The sequence below is a fragment of the Fusarium coffeatum genome (genome assembly GCF_003316985.1).
Source record: "Fusarium coffeatum strain FIESC_28 chromosome Unknown BRIP53273_contig_69, whole genome shotgun sequence".
NCBI lineage: Eukaryota > Fungi > Ascomycota > Sordariomycetes > Hypocreales > Nectriaceae > Fusarium > Fusarium coffeatum.
In genome coordinates this window covers 106,096-125,125 of record NW_022157865.1, presented here as the reverse complement: position 1 = coordinate 125,125, position 19,030 = coordinate 106,096, and the positions used below count along the sequence as shown (strand labels likewise).

The window sequence follows — 19,030 nt, the reverse complement described above, 5'->3', positions numbered from 1 at the left end:
ATATCATTGTATAAAATCTCAGGTGACTTAGATACTGCTTTATTTCTTTTTATTTATTTTTTGAAACTTTGTACTCTTCAGATAGATGCTTGCTGTGAATGTCAGCCTGTGATGAAAGTTCTCGAACAGGATAATGTATGGATTTGCCAATAAGCTTAAGCGCTTGTGCGCGAACGTTATGCTAGAAACATATGTGCTAAGTACCATTAGGATTTTCATCCAATAAGCGCGCCTCAATGGCTCAGTGGTAGAGCGTGTCACTAGTAATGACAAGGTCCACGGTTCGATCCCGTGTTGAGGCACAACAACGCGTCAGCGTTTGTTTTTTACCTTTTCCCAATTCTAATTCTATGGAATTATAGCAATCTTCTTTCTGTTCAAGTCTAGTCATTTGCCCCAAAAGGTCCAGCTGTTTCCATGAGCCACATATCGAGGTCGAACTCTTGGATATCAGGGTCCTGGAACTGGTTGTCGATCAATGTCTATTAATCAGTTAGCTGCACGTTCCAATCAGTATATGGAGATAGTCAACATACCCAGTCAGTACCGTCAATCATATCCAAAGGATTCATATATAGGCCATCCTCCATGCTAACGGAAGCAACACCGTCCAAAGTCTGCCACATCTCAGAACTCCCAGGTAATGATCTTGTGCTCAGAAACTCGTTCACACGATGGATGGTTGAACCCAGGGCATGAGCAATTGTACGTGCTTCCGACGTCGTCTTCTCGGCAGTAAGCCATATGTTATGTGCATCCTGGATCACTGTCAAGTAACCTTGCAGCTCCTTATTGGAAGCTGGGCTATGAAAGGCTTCTGTCGCGAGTTTCATAGTGACAGTCAGATCTAGACAAATCACCATAGCTCCCAATGTAAAGTCGCTCAGCGTCAGCGAGGTTATCAGCCACTTCATATCATATAGCCGACCCCCTGGCTGAGTGACCCGGTGCATTTCTGCTTGTATCTCCAATAGTCTACCAGCCGCTTTCAAGCAAGCGTTTCTGGACGCTTCAGAGCGGCTGTCACGCCGATATGTCAAATGCTGACGGTGGAGGACAATCAGAGTCTTCAAATGCAAGAGAGCCAACGTTGTCCTCGTGATGACGACACTCATGTCCTCGGTGAGGAAGTTCGTGAGCGGCCTATACTTGAAGTTGTCGGGGATATCGTTATAAGCCTTCCGTACTTGCGCGTCGAGTAAAAATGTGGCATCCAGAGAAGGCGTAGTAGGAGACCGTGTATGTTTGGAAACATTCTTGAACTCAGCCATGATGGACGCTTTGACAATAGAGTATAGAATTGTAGTGTTCTCTGAGAGGGGTCGAGATGGTGGAAGTTCTGTAATATCAGGGTGCAATTGACTCTCGTTCAGGTTTCCAGGTAGGTCCGTATCGCAACAGTCCGACGGTACCATACTAGGAAGACCCAGTTGAAAAGACATAAGGGCGTCGAGCTGGAATATGCAGACCCAAACCCTGCGCCTCATCTCGCCATCGAATGGCGATAGGCCCCCATTGGGCATCCTGGAAGAATCTCGATGGTAGCCTTTGCATAAAGCGAGCTGGACTACCTTTCCCATCAAGAACCAGAGACGGGTGTCGGAGGCTCTGGCCAGCAACCAAGAGCCAACAAGATGAAGGAGAAAGGCTTCGACAGCATGTTCATTGGACCCAATGTAATCGCTCAGGAGGAGGCATTGTTTTGTCTGCCTGGAAAGATCGCTGCTGGTTGGAATCGGCATAGGCGAACTTTTACCCATGCCTGAAGCTTCAAAGACGCCAGCTGACAAACTAAGAAGGGCGAGTAAGAGCGCAATCCATATGGGTGGAGCGGAAGCTGGCTCTTTCCAGAACTCCTCGTACTAGATGCACAGTTAGTCGTGTTTATCCATCTTTCTATGCCTAGGATGTATACCTCTTGTTGGAACTTTACGGGATGTAGAATTGCTAAATCGACATATCAGTTGTGTGCTGGTGTATTCCATCCGAACTTGGCTTACGCATCATATTGTAGTGCCATCTGAAGAACATCGACGTCAAAGTATCACAAACCTCCCGCGAAGGCAAAGCCGCCAGCACACTTTCCATGGACACGCCATCAGATAATCCAAGGTCAAAGTCCAGACTTGTTTCCCTGCGTGACTGGAGACCAGCCTCAGGTGGACTGTTCTCGGACATCGACTCAGGGCTTTCGCTTGGAAGGTCTTCACGGATAGCTTTGATGTCATCCAATATTGACGACCAATGACTCGAGTCAAGATGATTTGGCAGTCCACTGGGTACTGTGTCATCGATCCTGGCTTCGCTATCGTCCTTGGACACATTGGTAGGGGAAACACTGGCGGCTGTGTTGCTGCCAATAGGTGGAATGGGACCTTTCTGCCCGGCCACGGCTACCAGCAGACTTTCCAAGTGCTTGAGGCGTTCCGCTACAGAGCTGTTTTTCCCTATCCGGGTCTCGCTTCGATCAGCGTTAGAGGCATAAGAACATATTTTGTTTCTCTTAGTACACGCATCGCATGGTAGGCCCCTGTTGCACTTCAATCTGCTCATGTCAGATACCCTTTGGTGATCAGAAGAAGGCTGGCCCCACTCACTTTCGTTGCCGACAGGGCTCGCAGGACCTAGGCGGCCGATTGCGTTTATCTACTTTTTCTTCGCTGATTAGTATCCTCATGGTGACAGATCTTGATTAGGGCTGTGATTTACCTGCTGAATTCATTTCTTCTGTTGTGATAGTTGAACGGAGTAAGCATGTCTGATGGAAGGGAGATAAGCAAGATCCGCCGCTAAGTGAGAGGGCGGATTTAATATCTCCGCTTGTGTCTGATTGGTTGTTGGTCTAAGCGGCGTTATTAAACCCGTCTCGGAGACGGAGCCATCAACACTCGATGGATCTATAAGAGCTTCAACAGGAAGTCGCCAAGAATGTTTTTAGTATCATTATCAGAATACCTCATTACAATCAATCCTTCACACCCATTCTCATAAGCAATCATGGTCATGTCAATCGCCTCATCTGTCTATGGCATTAGCCATGTCATCTACTCCAACCTATTCGTCACCCTTCCATACCCCGAAACCAAGCAAGACCTCTCCGACAGAGTCATGATAGTGTCCGGATCCAATACGGGACTGGGCTATGAATCATGTCAGCACCTTCTTCGCCTCGGGTTGGGCAAGCTCATCATGGCCGTTCGCAATCTCGATGCAGGCGAAGAAGCTCGCCGCGAGTTATTGAAGTTGACGAAGCGGGAGCCCGAGTCTATCGAGGTTTGGTTCCTCGATATGGCAAATTATGAGTCGGTCAAGAAGTTTGCTACCAGAGCAAACGCTATACCAAAACTGGACGTTGTACTTGCCAATGCTGGCCTTGCCACTTCAGATGAATTCTCCATGGCTGAAGATAATGAACGAACCATCACTGTCAACGTCATCTCAACATTCCTTCTCTTCTTCCTTCTGCTCCCCAAGCTTCGCAAGTCCAACTACCCTGGAAAGTTCGTCATTCCCAATTCAGCAACTCACTACTGGGCTCCCTACAAGGAGATCATACCAGACGAAAAGGCCGAGCCTATCCTTTCGCGGCTCAGCGACCCTGCCAAGTCCGATATGGCGAATCGTTACTACCTCTCCAAACTCATTGTTCTGTATTTTACACGGGAGATCGCCAGTCGACTCGATGCTTCTGAGAAGAGCAGTGTGATCATCAATACGCCCAACCCTAGCTACTGCAAATCCGGGTTGATGCGCGAAAAGGCAGATCAAGTTCCTCCTGATTTCCTGGCCCGAACTGCAGAGATGGGAAGTCGGGCGCTTGTTAGTGGTGTTCTCGCTGGCCGTGAGAGTAACGGGAAGTACATGACAAATAGCCAGATTCACGAGTAAGTTACTTTCTCTCAAATTAAATTGAAAACAAATTGGAGACTAACTGTAAACAGTCCGGCTTGCCATGTCACTAACAAGATGGGCATGAGAATCCAGAGTGCTTTGTCCAAGGAGTTGCTTGAGAAGCTAGAGGCTATCGCTCCTGGCGTCACAAGAAGCCTTTGAAAGTAGAACGGCCTTATCGCTGGTTTGCACGAGTTTTTGTCCTTTTTCTTTTGTTGTCAGTTTCTAGGCTTGTTGGAGTGTCACCATTGGATAATCCGAATCCCTTGTGGGAAGTTGGGAGTTACTTATCATTTGTGTCCTTGTTTTAATTAGAGTTCTGTCAGAATGTTCACGATCTAATTGCCTTAAGATACTACTTACAATGAATCCATGTCACAATTGGTCCTCTCACTTGTCGCTCAAGCTGTTAACAAACTCCTCCACAACCCGAACCATCTGCTCTGGAGCACTGACCATAGGACAATGTCCAGTCTCCATATGCAGTACTGTTTCGTACCCTCCAGCTGCGATAATACCATCCTGCCACGCAGGAGCAATGCATTGATCAAGGCCTGTTCTGAGATAGGCTTTGGGAATGGTAATGTCCGTGTCAATAAAGTCTGCCTTGTGCAGGAAGCATGCCCAGCTTTGCTGCTTTGGGAAAGTCGGCCAAATCTCATCTTGCTTCTCAGGTGTCAGATCGCTAAAGAAGAGAGGTTTGGCGGACTCTTGTAAAGTTACAATCCCGTCCTAGAGATGTCAGCCTCACTATCTTAATGAGAAGTCAGTGCCGCGTACTTGGAATTCATGATAAGGCATGAAGGGGGGATCTTCATCAGAAGCCATCGCATTCTTGCTGCGGACAGCGAATGCGAATCCAGCCATATTTAAATAGCCGACGACACCTCCTGCAAGATTTCGATCTTTTCGTTCATTGACAGTCTGACCCTGGATGCTCAACATGGCTGGTATACTGCCGTAGCTGTGTCCGATCAACACGACGTCGCTTCCCTGTTCGAAGTGGCGCTCACAGGCGTCATGGATTGCCTTCACATCAGACTCGACCGTCTGGGCTGCAAGATCCTTCCATTTAGACGACGACACGGATTCTGTGCTAAGGTCAGCTGCACTGGGGGTATCAACTACATCTACGACATAGTTATGATCTCGCAGCGCCTGGGCAACAGTGGCGTATGGGTTGAGACCCAGGAAAGCACCTGGAACGAGTAAGATGGTTGGCTTCGACATAGCTGTTAGGGTCGTGATTAAGATGAAGAGGTCTGGAGGTTAGAACGCTTGACATGGCTGCCTTTTATATAGCATATGAGACGCGATGATCCTTTGTGCTTACTGTAAGCACCCGAAACCCGTGCTGGTGACTTGCTTCTGCAAAATCCAACTGTTGTGGCATATTGCCTCTGCTGTGTCAGCTTACATGCCCCCAGAAAGAGGTTGGGCTTTCCCACATGGGGAACGTGTAGCCGTATCATGGCCCATCAAATCCATCTCAATAAGGCATGTCCCCGTTCATTGATCGGTTGCTGCTGGTCTTAAAACCCAAATATGTAATCTTGATATTGTTGTATGTACGAATCTTGGTAACTATATAGTTCACAGAAAGTTAAGCATGGCAAAACGTGCTATCCCAAAATGGACGGGAAATCCAACGTTTGTCTCCGGAAAAACCGGTCCGGATCTTAGCATAGCAAACGGCTTACTGGTCTTCAAGTTAGTGGTTATTCAATTATTTGGGGGCGTAAGATGGCTTACAGCAAGGCCAAACCACTTGAGGTCCTCATCGGGGAAGTGTTCAACACCATGGCCCTGGCCGTTACCCAAGAAACCCTGGAAGTTGTTAGTCACAAGCCTTTCCTATTAATCTGCCGTACTCACCTGAAGCTTATCGCCAAAGATTTCACGCTTGAAAGGGCTGCGAGGGAAGTTCTGAGTGGTAGACTTGGGAGTAGAAGAGTATCCGAAGATGCCAGACCACTGCTTCATAGTCTCGTAGTAGTTCTGGACGTTGAGAGTAGGGTCGGCGGTTCCGTGGTAGATCTGCATCTTGGGTCGGGCTCCGTTGTAGCCAGGGTACATGTCCTTGACGATTTGAGCCCATTGCTGTTGAGTCTTGATCATCTTGCCCTGGGAGCACTCCGAGTTCCAAGCAGCAGGCTGGTTAGCCTGGCTCTTGAAGCAGCTAGCAGGGACACCGGCATAGGCGATTCCTGCAGCAAAGAGATCGGGGTAAGTAGCAGCCATGACGTTCTAGAATTGTTAGTCAAGGTTGTCATAGTCAATGCTGCAGTTGAACCTACGGTCATCATAGCACCTGAAGATTCACCGGTGACAAAGACTCTCTTGGAATCACCGTTGTATTCCTTGAGAACGAACTTGGCCATGTTGGCGATGGAAGTGCTGGAGCCACCGCCCTCATGGGTCAAGGTCATCTTGGAAGAGACATCCCAGCAGTTACCAGGGGTGTAAGGGGTCTGAGGGTAGATGACAATGTATCCGTACTTCTCAGCATTGGTGTGCCACTTGCCGCCCTGCATGTAACCCTGGGCAGTACCGGTGCAGTAGTGAAGAGCGACGACCACGGCAGGGTTTGGCTTCAGGTTCTTGGGGACATACAAGAACATGCGAGTTCCTGTGGGGTTGTTGCCGAAGTTGGTGACTTCCTTAAGGGTTGATCGAGGGACAACCTCAGCTCCGAGAGCGAAGCTGAAGAGGGCCGCGACCCAGAAGCTGATGATGGACGATAGCTTCATTTTTACGACTGAGAGTGAAGGTAAGAATGACGTGCCAAGAAAGGTTCTGGGAATGGGAGCGAGGAGATGATCTTATTTATTCTAGAATGCTATCCCTAGTCGTATGGGGTGGAGACCATGCTTCAAGTAGAGCGGACTTGTAGCCTCCGCTGCCGTGTTTCCCACGGCAGTGTTGTCATGAAACTGGGCACAGATCTTTGGTGTCTGTTCCCCACACCGCAAGCTACAGTACATAATGAGATGTTCTTGGTGTAGTATCGGCAGCATGGTACGAATCAGGCTATTTGCTCATATGCCGGCCGGATTGGAACTTTTGCTGGGGGTCATCCCCGCGAAATACCATGCAGGAAAAGTGCTTTTCTGGAGAACACCCCATCTTCTCATTTGATCAGAGGATAAAACCTGACTTTAGCCACGATCGTGGGATGTTTCAGTGGAGATCAAAGCGGTCATGAAACCTCCAGCCTTTCCACTTTGGGTGTGGAGATGAGAGGGCCCGGCTAAATTGACGCTGTAAATGTATTCCACCAATCGCAACGATGTTTATGCCAAGATCCTTAAAACGACGATTTGATTACTTGTTTTTACGACCGAGTTAAAGCCATATCTGCACTTTTCATATCCTTGGGTTAATCAGTTGTAGATCTTGCAAAAGTGTCGTATTGACTGATGAAACCTCTCAGTCACTGTCTGTACCCCTCCATAAGGCTGGCTCATGTTTGACTATATCTAAGATACTGAACACTGCCTACTGGAATGGTACCCGAGTTTAATCTACAAGTAATTCGTTCTGAGCCGCATCAATTGGACGAGATGGCGGTCTCAGGCTATTGTTCCACGCAGAATCTGGGAAGCAACAGCGTCTTGCCTTTCAACGCAACCATGATCTATCTGGATTAAAGCGCTTTTCAGTACACTGGTTGTAATGACAGTTCATCCTTTTTCCAACAACGTCATGCGTTTGAAGCATCATAAACCCGATGCCTGCACCACACCTTATCTCGACCTGCCCAAGTACAAGGTTTTCATCAAGTCACAAAATGCATTTTCTTCCTTACCTGTTTCTTCAATCTACTTAGCCATTCCTGTACAGGTCATAGATACTTCAAGAAGCTACATTTGAGCACAATGCTATCCGTGAGGCAGACCAACGGCTTTTTAGTTTTGGAATTTCGACCACTTGGTCTTTCCAGTCAGGTACGATGAAACGACTACAGATTTGAAGGACAATACTTGGCACTTCCTATTTTCGACTTGATTAATGTGGCCTGATCTAAAATCGGAGGGATGCATGCCTTTGCTTTGATTGTATCATCACTTGGTGATTATAGATGTTCACAAGTACACTTCGCCTACACACGCCGTCATTCTCAGCCACTGAGGTGGCTCAGTTCATAGTGGGGCGCTTTGGCAGGCAGAGAAAAACTCGCGTAAATAATCCCTTTCCATTATTTATTTGTGCAACGAGTTTATTACTGCAATATAACGCGTTTCTGCGTAGGACTAACTCTAATCATAGAACAGGCCATTCTGTGAAGTGTTTTTCACGAATCATTCACTTTTAACTTCGCGGGGAGCATATGCTTTCCAACGAAAAACTAGAATGAACAGAACCTTAAAAACAATCAGCTCAAATTCAGCTGCCTACAGAGTCTATTCTCCTCTGCTTTGTAAAACTCTTTTTCGCTCCTCAGCTACTCGATATGTTTTCTTCTCGGATTCATCCTGCCAACGCAAAATCCCTTACTTCCAGCAAGGATTTGCAAACGCGGAGGTAACAGATACGGCACCCTCAACTTCCAAGATATCGCAAGGACTCGACTTCATCTTTAAACTACTCCGTCTGAAACCCTACACATCGACAATGGACGTTATCACGAAGAAGCTTGAGAATACCGGTCTCAAGCTGGGCCCCTTGGTCGTCTGGGTAGACAACGAAGCTACTGTTTCGAAGCTCGTTGACGCTCTCTATGGGCTCAAGAAAGGCCCAGCCTCGATATATATCGATCTCGAGGGTGTCAACCTCTCCCGTCATGGAACGATTTCTATCATGCAAATCTACGATGCGGTCGACAAGTGCGTATACCTTGTCGACATCCATACTTTTGGGGCCAAATGCTTCTCCACTCCGGGCAAAGACGGTCGCACCTTGAAGCATGTCCTCGAGGATGACAACATCGTCAAAGTCTTCTTTGACGTTCGAAACGATTCGGATGCCTTATACGCGCATTACAACATCGAGCTCGCTGGCATCCACGACCTTCAGCTCATGGAGGTTGCTACGCGAAACTATAACAGGAGACTTCTCAATGGCCTTGCCAAGTGCATCGATAGAGACGCACCTCTCACCGAGCGGGAACGGGAAAACATGCTGGACGTCAAAGCAAAGGGCCGCAAACTGTTCCTCCCTGAGCAAGGCGGATCTTACGAAATCTTCAACCAGCGTCCCCTTCCTGACTCACTCAAGTTGTACTGCGTTCACGATGTCCAGGTCCTTCCAAGGCTCTACGACCACTATGATAAGAAGATGAGCGAGGCGTGGCGACGAAAGGTCCTTGATGTCTCGGTGGAAAGAGTAACCATGTCGCACAGAGCCGATTACGTTACATCTGGACGTTTTATGGCTTTTGCACCTGCAAGCTGGTTATATGGGAAGGAGGTTTAACAAGTCCACGTAAGTGGATGGTATACTACCACATGGCGCCAGATGTAGGAGTTCTAATCTTGAGTATGCAGTACGCCACTGGTTCTCCAACCTACTCATAGACTGGTCAGCTGACATCGGCAGTCAATGCTCCGTTTCTACACATCGGACGACGGCAGTTCCCTTCCGATTTTCTCATCCCCTTCCAGAAGCCAGGTTTCATTCAGGATTAAGGACTAAAGACCCTTGTCGGGATAATTCCTGAATAGCGGGTATTACCAGTTTATCCACTGCTCCAATTGGAGGGAAATTGATATCCCCTGTCACGATCATACACAACTCGGCGAATTAACAGCGTTCAACCCGGTAAGGGTAGCAGTGCTACTTAAGCCAGTCAATCCCACTTACTCGAAAATGGGCAGTCTAGTTGCTCATCGCGAAACGTCTCAAGATGGCGACCCTCACACGATTCTTGGTCTTTCTGACTTATTTCTTTTCGGCCGCTTTTGCCCTGCAATACCGCGGTGTCGACTGGTCTTCTGCGGCCGTTGAGGAGCAGAAGGGTATCAAGTATACCAATGGCGCTGGCGCAGCTCAGCCTCTGGAGCAGATCCTCGCTGCGAATGGCGTCAACTCTGTCCGTCAGCGCGTCTGGGTGAACCCTTCAAATGGCGAATACAACCTCGACTACAACATCAAGCTTGCTAAGCGTGCGAAGGCTGCGGGCATGAGCGTCTACTTGACGCTGCACTTCAGCGACACCTGGGCTGACCCTGGCCACCAAGCCATCCCAAGAGGATGGCCCACTGGTATCGACGACCTGGCTTGGAGACTTTACAACTATACCCAAGAAGTATCGAACGCTTTCCAGGCTGCTGGTGTGCCACCCGCACTTATCTCCATTGGCAACGAAATCACCGCCGGTCTCCTCTTCCCTACCGGATCTACCAAGTCTTACTACAACATCGGCCGTCTTCTCAACTCTGCTTCCTACGGTATCAAGGATTCTCGTCTGAGCCCCAAACCCAAGATCATGATCCATCTTGACAAGGGATGGGACTGGGGTACCCAAGAGTACTTTTACACCCAAGTCCTGAACCAAAAGGGCCTCACCCTCGATGCCTTTGACGCTATGGGAGTTTCCTTCTATCCTTTCTACGGATCAGGTGCCACTTTCTCTGCTCTCGAGACTTCCCTCACCAACATGGCCAACCGATGGGGCAAGCAGATCTTCGTCAGCGAGCTTGACTGGCCGACTTCGTGCCCTTCTCCTGCACAGCCTTTCCCCAGTGATATGAGAAACATTCCTTTCTCAGCCGATGGCCAGGCCCAATTTATCAAGAAGGTTGCTAGCATCGTCAGCAAGGTCCGTGGTGGAGCTGGACTGTTTTACTGGGAGCCTGCTTGGATGAACAACCAGGCTCTTGGATCGTCTTGCCCTTCGAACACTCTGTTCTCATGGCCCGGAAAGGCTCTCTCCAGTCTTTCTGTTTTCAAGAGCATCTAAGCTTGTGTTTATCTAGCGTGATCACACAACGAGCTTCAAGTACATAGTTATCAACGGACATATAGCATGCCAAATTGAACCAATCTCAGTGTCTAATGTTTAACTCCGCAGTGAAGTCAATGAGTCGGGCTTATCTTGAGAATTTTTTCCATGCGAAATTAAACTAGAGTATGAGGCTGATGCATTGGTTGTATCATGTCTTTTTGTATTAAAGTCTCATATTTCCACAAATATCTCTTCCCTTGTTTCATCACTGAGAACCTTTCAGCTGTTTAACAACGGCCACGGACATCCTTGGGGTCGGCATAGCAAGTTCCCTTTCCATCAGCGCAGGGGAAGCCCTTGGAAGCGATTTCTTTGCACGCATCCTCCCACTGGTCACCAGCGAGCTTAGCCTCAGCATCTGCTTGAACGCACTATTTAACGTCAGCAATATGTCGTAACTTAGATGGAAGTGTCACTTACTCGGCCGGATGGGGTATCATAGGCGGCACCACCCCACTAGATCGGTCAGTTCAGCTCGAAGCTATCATTAGAGTATGGGATCCATACCTTGTAGCCTGCGTCATTGTACACCTTGCATGCATCAATGGTCATACGGAAGTTGTAGGCATCACCATTGTGGCAGGCACAGTTGTCGTGAAGCTTTGCCGTGCTACATTGTTATTAGGTAAAGTATCGTAGGAAGTAGGATGAGGTGGTCCTTACACAGCGGTGAGGAGAACAAAGACAGTGAGAGCTTTGGCGAACATGGTGAATGGCTAAGACGGAAACTTGAAGCGATTGAACAGTAAAGACAGTTACAAACAATTAAAGAATGACGGTGCAATTGCAATTGAAAGAGTGTAAGTCAACAAATGTTGGATGTGGTGGCGGTGATAGAGATCAAAGACAGTTATTAAGAGAAGCAGCCCATATCATATAACCACAAATTAAGGGATACGTAATTGCCGAACGGCATCATCCGAGCTTTCACCGTCAATGCAGTTCAACTATTAATTATCTCAGGACGGCATATAGGTATCCATGTCCTTGGCAACGCGACCTGAAACACAACAACTTACTCATTCCAAGTGATCAGCGCAGCTGTCATCCCAACCTTAGCCTTATCCGCCTTGTCAAAATCGTATTAGCTTCTTAAGATGGAAATGTCAAGACACGGCAAATCCGAATTATGGGGAAATCTTCAACGGGATGAGACCAAGCGAAAAACTCTATTTTGAAATGCATGATGGCGGGAATACGTGAAACACGGAATAGATTTCCCCGTGTGGAGAAGGGAGAGCATAGACGACTTTCATTTGCTGATGATGGGTCAATGCTATATCAAGGATGAAAAGATGTCGGGGCGATGAAGGTTATACGCATTGCCCGTTTGGGAGTCAGAGGGTCTTTACAGGGATGGGGCTTCGGCAGACGATTAACTGCATTGATCGGGACGTGGACCGTAGATGTTGAAAAGATAAAGAGGGCCCGCCTGCAATGGATAGTCTACTCGAGTCAACAACACTGCTTGTATACATTCATTCACTCTTTTGAGTCCCACGGTCTTTACCATAGTCACTCTTTATCTGACTCAACAAACTACTATCCTGCTTTAATTATTATCATTCGCATCCGTCAGCATGATTCCTTCTACTCTTCTCGCCCTTCTCAGCCTTGCTGCTGTTTCTCAGGCAGCCGCCACTCCCAAGATCCTCGCCTCAGACGACATCATCGTTCTCAAGACTGATGGTACCACCCAAATCATGAAGGCTACCGACCTGGAGGCTCTCGAGACCGCCCCCGCCGCCAAGAACTTCACAGCCCCTTCCAGCAAGTCTATCCAGCGCCGCGACTGCAAGGACAGCACCGAGGTCCAGGTCCTCTCCGACAAGGAGTTCGTCAACTGGGACGTCCCCATGTCCCCCGTCATCAGCAGCCTTGGAGGCTCCAAGGCCACCGTCAGTGTCTCCAACGGCAAGACCATCGGTAACTCTGTCAGCGGCGGCGCAGGCGTTAGCATTCCTCTCCTCAAGTCCCTCCTCAATGTTTCGCTCAAGATCGACTACTCCAAGACCTGGTCTTCTAGCCAGACCCAATCGCTCAGCTTCACTGTTCCCGAGAACCAGCACGGTATTATCGTCAGTCAGCCTTATGTGCGCCGTGTCCAGGGCAACGTCATCGATGGTTGCACCGGCGAGGCTAAGGATGAGTTCATGTCGGATTCTTATGAGAGCCAATCTTATGGCGATATGGAGTGGGTCAAGGGAATTATTCGCCTCTGCAGCAGTGAGACTTACCCCATTCCTTTCTGCAACGGCGAGGGCGAGCACAAGTAAATGCGATAGGGTATTTCGGGAAATCTGGTAGATAGCTTCAACTCATGTCAACTACAGATGAACAGTTGTTTCAGTGTTGGATTCCATAATGTATCTACTGTTAATGTCAGCCTGCATCACGTATCAAGTTTTGGCGCAATGAAAGAATTCTTGTTTATTCAATTACCTCTACTAACTCAAGGCTTGATAATGCTGTAATCACGAGGTTCGGTTGAAAAGACTCAGATCCAGAGGAATTCTCTCACCCATCCAGATAGCTCTCTCCAGATGGTCCCTCTTCATCGAAGCCCACTTGTTGACGCCTTCTTCAGGGATAGTATTGGGATGGACAAGGGCAGAGAGGGGACCTCTCCAGACATTCAACCATGGTATAAATGCCCCGAATTGCGCTGGTGTAAACAGATTCACCTCGAACATGGCGATGGGATGGGGTCCAATGGGTTTATCCCAGACTTTGTAGACTCGTAGCTCAGGGACTATGTGTGTCAGAATAATGGGTTAGGTAGAATTGCTGATAATGTCGCTTACATTCTCGCCTAATACGTTCCCAGAGCTCTTTGGCATATTTTGTCTGTTCTTCGTTTGATTGAAGATAGTAGATGTGAACATCACTATACTTGTCAATGGCTATTCGGACCATTCGGTTCATGATTTACTCACAAACCACCACGCTCACTTCGATCCAGCGGTTCTATAAACTGATCATACGCGTCGCTGCGCTTTTCCGAAGGTGGGTTGACATAGCTCTTCCCATCCGCCGCCATCTCGCTTGGCATTGGTGGAGCATCTTCGTACCCAGTCAGAGGGGAAGGGTATTTGAAAACTGAAGCGTCGCCCATGTTGGCAGTTAATGTGTAGATATGGTTGAATAAAAGTTGCAAATATTCGAAAGCTCTCAAGGTAGTGAACCTGTTCTTTGTCTTTCAGTGCGGGGGGTGTGACACCCCGGTAGTTGCGTGATGCCTCATCCCACCATGTTGAATTAATAAGCCAGAGTTAGTCAGCTTGGTGAGAGGGTCAAAGCGTAGACAATTACCCTGTAGCTCAGAATTCTGCAAGACTCATCAAAAAGTTGATGGATTCATACAGGAACCTGTTTTTATTACTCATTTTTTCGATTGACATTATCCTATGTAATTGTTGTCTACTTTAGAGGGTGAAAGCTGTTCATACGATTGCAGATTTGCTCAGGAGTTATTCTGGGCTGCATCTCCTTCTCTTGATTTTACCTTGTACAGCATCCCGAATTTAGCCAACATCATATCTCGTTTCCCAAGGTGGACTTGCAATGAATGAGATTCATCATTGTTTAGAAAGCTTCGTAATCCGTTGTGGCTATGTGAGCTTTTGACTGCTCGCATGACACTCTAAGCAGGATTAACTGCCTTGATTGAAGCTAAAGTCAGATCCAACGTCCGTCTTACCCAAGCCATGCAAGTCCGTCTTTGCATGTGGCTGAGACGTGTACCCCTGTAATTATCGTCAGCTTCCTTGATGTCAACCCAGTTGCTTATCACAAGCTTAAACGTTTGTTGGGTGGGCCTCGGGCAATTTTGGCCGGACCCTGCGATATGTCATATTCGTCGGAAGCTTCCTTTTACCATTGGAAGAATCGGCTAACTCCTGCGCCTAGAAACTAACTAACCCTTTTCTTGCAACTTTCTACCGAGTATCCGAGCACTCCTCAGTATGACATAGCTACTAGGTATATAACCACGAGATACCTCGTCAACGAAAAGTCAATTGTTCGCGACGCCTTGGCTACGTCAAAACATAAAACGGTGACGGTTGTCCTGCGGACTCTCGGCCGAGGGGCTACGTAGACAGTGACTCTCCAACGAGTGCGAGAGATAATCATGGTGCAAACATGGTTAGAATGAGGCTGAGTGATGTCTCTGAGACCCTGACATGATGCCCAGGAACAGAAAATGATGCGTGCTCGTCAGGGTTCAGCGGATCCGAAAGAGAAACAGAGTATCCGATTGGTCAATGGGATGTCACTAGCCGAGTGCGACAACCTGGCTGTGCCGTTATAAGCGGTCGATACGTGTGCCAATGTCAATGACGTCAAATCTTCTTGGTTTCATGGATCTTATACCCATTTCTTGATCGTTGTTATTCCCTTTTATAACTCCCAAATCGATTTCAATCTTTGTTAAAACAACTGTATCAGCCATCAATTCCCCCGCAATGAATCAATCAAATCAATCAGACCAACAATCTGATTCCTTGGCATCAAGATCAGCATCTCAACAACAATCACCATCTTCTTCACCACCACCTTTCTCATCAACACAAATGGCTGATATTGGAACTGAATCTGGGAACCTCTTCCGCCTAAAGGACATCCTCTCATATTTCGCTGCTGTCAAGGGCGATCTCTCCAACGTCACAGCCCCGCCTTTTATCCTCGCCCCGAGATCGGCTATCGAGATCCCAGCTGCCTGGGCATGTCATCATGATCTCTTCCTCCAACCTTCCGAAGAACCCGATCCCGGAGTCAGAGCACTTCTGTTAGCCAAGAACTATGTGTGCAGTTTGAAACAGCTTGTTGGTGCAGATACAGAAGATGCGGGCAAGAAGCCATTGAACCCATTCCTCGGCGAATTATTCCTTGGATCGTTTTCCGACAAGGCTGGCTCACAATCACAATTAATTGTCGAGCAAGTATCGCATCATCCACCAGTCACAGCATGCTCGATATATAACAAAGAGCGTGGGATATCGTCAAGAGGGTTCGTCGGTCAGGAGACGTCGTTCAGTCTAGTTAGCGGAGTCGCAGTACGACAGACAGGTTATGCCATCATCAAGGACGATAAGCACGATGAGAAGCACCTCATGACTATGCCGACTATCCTCGTCAAGGGAGTTGCCACAGGGAATCCATACCCGGAACTAGAGGGCCCAAGTTACATCACTAGCTCGAGCGGATTTATGACCAAAATCGAATTCCATGGAAAACGAGCTTTCGGGTTTGGGGAGAAGAACCAAGTTGTTGCTGAAGTCTTCGCACCAGACAACAAGAAGGAACCGCTATATCGTATCACCGGCCAATGGACTGGCGAACTCGTCATCCAGGACTCATCCAAAACCACCCTCGAAGAATTCCACGTCGACAGAATACCAATATCACCACTCAGCATCGCACCCATAGATAAGCAGACACCATGGGAATCACGGCGAGCCTGGTCCAAGGTTACCCAAGCCATTAAAGAGCACAACATAGAAAAGGTGTACGCCCACAAGAGTGCCATCGAAGACTCTCAAAGAAGAAGACGGATGGAAGAGGAGAAGAAGGGTGCTGAGTGGAACAGGCTGTTCTTTGCAAAGCCCACGAAAGGGGACGCAGTGGCAGAAGATCTGCTAGCTATGGTTCCGGAAAGGCTTGATGGTATAGACTTTACCAAGACAAATGGATCTTGGGCATTTATCGGACAGGATGAAGCTGAGGAGTTGATGGGAAACTTGAACACGGAGACATTACCGTGATAATCAACCTTTTTTGTTAGCGACGTAAGAATATGAAATACCATAAATATAGAGTCATTTAAGAAGCAAATGGCTTTCTAGTCTCCTCATTGAGGGCTAGGGGTACTCCCTGGATCATAAGACTGATGTGATGGTCTTAATCTGTCGTTTGTTTAGCCTACAAACATGCAGTGACCACTACTATAGCACCTCAATGTGTTGGTCATATCTTTTCCAGCCAGCTCCTTCTACTCCCGTAAGCCCACACGGCTACAAGATACTTTCCCAGGTGAAGAGACAGACGGCATCGGGAGGATCGAGTGTAGTAACATCAGGCACAAAGCCTAAAAGGTTAAGTCTGCGTCTTTCCCAGAACGCGAAGCCCAACGGATGAAATGTCTCGAATGGAACGCGGCGAAGACGTGGTGCGAAGAACCTTTCAGGCCAATAAAACCGAAAGCCATAAGGTAGCTCAGTAAGTGTGAGCTCGATCAGGTCCCATTGCCAGACTACATCTGGGACCGAAAGCAGCAACTTTTCGTTTGATGACCTGTCTAAGGGTTTGCTCACCGTGGGCCTTGGGGTCCCGGTTACCCATCGGTTATCTGCCGATGGTTTGGGTGCTCGAGGCAGTCGAAAATAAATATCCGTCTCGTATTCTCCGCCAATTTCCAGATACTCCATCGCCGCCTTGACCTCTTGTGCAGTATCGAAGTCTGGTTCATTCAAGGGCTCGAAGCAGGAGCATACCAAACGCAACAAATGCTTCTTGATCAGCTTAGATATTTCATGATCGGACCAACAATTCGTCTCGGACCTCTTTGCGACGAAAAGTTTTAACTCGCCCACCATTTGTATGATCCACATGGCCCGAACGACTCGAATTTCTTCGGGCCAAGTGGGTTATCCCATGTCGACCAACGGGACAGGCGTACCGCCGTCATCAGGACTCCCAAGCTCATGGTAAAGTGCCAGGGCTATGTCCTCAAAATGAGGAGGATGTAAAGGCGTGAAGCTTGGATCTCGTAGACGTGCTAGGCAATCAGCGAGGAAAGACTGTGACAGAGCTGAGATATGATAAGCTGTTGCGGCGACTGATCTTGCAGTATGCGCTGTGGTCTCGGGAAGCGATCCCGGGCCAAGGTTTTGCTTGGTCCCGTCGAACCCAGTACGATGAGATATAGAGTACCCAGTCCTTGAATTCAACAGGCGAATGGGAAGGTAATCTGCAGGAAGAAAACTGTGCATAAAGAACTGGAATTCCTCTAAATCGACGAAAGGAAGTTGTACAGATCGCACAAAGACCATTGCTCGTATTAGCTTCCTAAGCTTTGGCGGTGTGGTCGAGTTTGGTCCCGAGAGTATGCTTCCGATGATGGTTTTATGACCAAAACCTCCTCTAATAAAGAAAAATTCTGTGGGCGACCCATTTGATAAGCTTTGTGCTTAATGACAGAGTTAGCATGTGTCTTGCTCCTACTGGCTCTTGAGAAGCATGAAAATCAGCATGATACGAAGGCAGTTGTATGGCAACACTTCAGTGGCCAACGCACTGATATGCTTTTGGTATTAGGTGGTATGATTACTGTTATCGTCTTCTGAAAATTACGTTTTGTGATAAACGTCTTTGTGTGCCGAATGCTTACTGCCCAGGAGGTCATCACATGGTCAATCACAACGTGTCATCTGGAGCAAACTGTTTAAATCGTCTATGGACACCGAGCCAGCATGAGCGCATTAAGATAATGACATATTGTATTTGTAGTCTGTTAAGCTCTCTTGACGGTAATGACTGGCAAATGCTTATGCTAGAACATGGCCTATACCCAAGGCTTTCCACGAGACCTATGTTTGGCGTTGAAATCTCATATAGATTGACCTTAAAGAGGGTGAATATGCCCCGATACTCTGGCAAGAATGCTCTTAAACAGTGAAAACAGCGTAGAGACCAGCGGTTGTGCCGATGCACTGTCCGTCGCGCAAGTTACCAGTGAAGGGCTGGCTACCATCAGCACGGTTGCTGAAGCCGCGGTCTAAGTGGAAACGTTAGTATATCTTTGTACACTTCGTTCGTGGCTGTAGGACGTACAAGAGAGACCAGATCCGTTGGAGTCAACATAAAGACCACCACGAGAGCCGGCGGGACCACCAGAGTGGTAGGTACCGCCCTGGTTGGGGTTGTAGTCGATGAATCGGGAGCCGATGAAGTTACGGCAGCCGGTATCAGAGTAGCTATATTCTTATTAGTTTTTTAATATGGATTTGTGAAGAGTGTGACGAACAAGTTGACCTTGATAGAAGCGGCCGAGGCCAGAGTGGCGATGGAGAGGAGGCTGGCGAAGTGCATCGTGAAAGTTGACTTGGTGGAAGTAGCTGATTGTTTGGTTATCTGAGTGAAGATGTGAAGGCTGTTTGCTGGGAGAAAAGATGGAAGAGTCGTACCTCTTTA

At 47.9% G+C, this 19,030-nt stretch overlaps 10 protein-coding genes across 10 annotated transcripts; 5 read left to right on the top strand and 5 right to left on the bottom strand.

Moving 5' to 3' along the window:
* Positions 1-383: 383 nt before the first annotated feature.
* On the bottom strand, positions 384-2,677 carry FIESC28_03242 (uncharacterized protein; the record flags this gene model as incomplete). The annotated part of the gene is made up of 5 exons (XM_031157391.1): positions 384-482; positions 537-1,862; positions 1,916-1,947; positions 2,001-2,461; positions 2,598-2,677. 5 exons carry the CDS (start codon positions 2,675-2,677, stop codon positions 384-386), a joined length of 1,998 nt encoding a protein of 665 aa, XP_031018523.1.
* Positions 2,678-2,997: 320 nt separating this feature from the next.
* On the top strand, positions 2,998-4,053 carry FIESC28_03241 (uncharacterized protein; the record flags this gene model as incomplete). Its single annotated transcript, XM_031157390.1, has 2 exons — positions 2,998-3,884; positions 3,942-4,053. The coding sequence occupies 2 exons, from the start codon at positions 2,998-3,000 to the stop codon at positions 4,051-4,053; spliced, it is 999 nt and encodes a 332-aa protein (XP_031018522.1).
* A 228-nt stretch (positions 4,054-4,281) lies between these two features.
* On the bottom strand, positions 4,282-6,641 carry FIESC28_03240 (uncharacterized protein; the record flags this gene model as incomplete). Its single annotated transcript, XM_031157389.1, has 6 exons — positions 4,282-4,623; positions 4,672-5,123; positions 5,592-5,595; positions 5,644-5,718; positions 5,767-6,138; positions 6,189-6,641. The coding sequence occupies 6 exons, from the start codon at positions 6,639-6,641 to the stop codon at positions 4,282-4,284; spliced, it is 1,698 nt and encodes a 565-aa protein (XP_031018521.1).
* A 1,864-nt stretch (positions 6,642-8,505) lies between these two features.
* On the top strand, positions 8,506-9,306 carry FIESC28_03239 (uncharacterized protein; the record flags this gene model as incomplete). Its single annotated transcript, XM_031157388.1, has 1 exon — positions 8,506-9,306. The coding sequence occupies one exon, from the start codon at positions 8,506-8,508 to the stop codon at positions 9,304-9,306; it is 801 nt and encodes a 266-aa protein (XP_031018520.1).
* Positions 9,307-9,736: 430 nt separating this feature from the next.
* FIESC28_03238 (uncharacterized protein) lies at positions 9,737-10,792 on the top strand (the record flags this gene model as incomplete). The annotated part of the gene is made up of 1 exon (XM_031157387.1): positions 9,737-10,792. One exon carries the CDS (start codon positions 9,737-9,739, stop codon positions 10,790-10,792), a length of 1,056 nt encoding a protein of 351 aa, XP_031018519.1.
* A 272-nt stretch (positions 10,793-11,064) lies between these two features.
* FIESC28_03237 (uncharacterized protein) lies at positions 11,065-11,544 on the bottom strand (the record flags this gene model as incomplete). Its single annotated transcript, XM_031157386.1, has 4 exons — positions 11,065-11,208; positions 11,258-11,293; positions 11,345-11,447; positions 11,501-11,544. 4 exons carry the CDS (start codon positions 11,542-11,544, stop codon positions 11,065-11,067), a joined length of 327 nt encoding a protein of 108 aa, XP_031018518.1.
* An 873-nt stretch (positions 11,545-12,417) lies between these two features.
* On the top strand, positions 12,418-13,113 carry FIESC28_03236 (uncharacterized protein; the record flags this gene model as incomplete). The annotated part of the gene is made up of 1 exon (XM_031157385.1): positions 12,418-13,113. The coding sequence occupies one exon, from the start codon at positions 12,418-12,420 to the stop codon at positions 13,111-13,113; it is 696 nt and encodes a 231-aa protein (XP_031018517.1).
* A 198-nt stretch (positions 13,114-13,311) lies between these two features.
* On the bottom strand, positions 13,312-13,952 carry FIESC28_03235 (uncharacterized protein; the record flags this gene model as incomplete). Its single annotated transcript, XM_031157384.1, has 3 exons — positions 13,312-13,589; positions 13,642-13,724; positions 13,774-13,952. The coding sequence occupies 3 exons, from the start codon at positions 13,950-13,952 to the stop codon at positions 13,312-13,314; spliced, it is 540 nt and encodes a 179-aa protein (XP_031018516.1).
* Positions 13,953-15,303: 1,351 nt separating this feature from the next.
* Positions 15,304-16,602, top strand: FIESC28_03234 (uncharacterized protein; the record flags this gene model as incomplete). The annotated part of the gene is made up of 1 exon (XM_031157383.1): positions 15,304-16,602. One exon carries the CDS (start codon positions 15,304-15,306, stop codon positions 16,600-16,602), a length of 1,299 nt encoding a protein of 432 aa, XP_031018515.1.
* Positions 16,603-18,504: 1,902 nt separating this feature from the next.
* On the bottom strand, positions 18,505-18,928 carry FIESC28_03233 (uncharacterized protein; the record flags this gene model as incomplete). The annotated part of the gene is made up of 3 exons (XM_031157382.1): positions 18,505-18,614; positions 18,671-18,813; positions 18,864-18,928. 3 exons carry the CDS (start codon positions 18,926-18,928, stop codon positions 18,505-18,507), a joined length of 318 nt encoding a protein of 105 aa, XP_031018514.1.
* Positions 18,929-19,030: the final 102 nt, after the last annotated feature.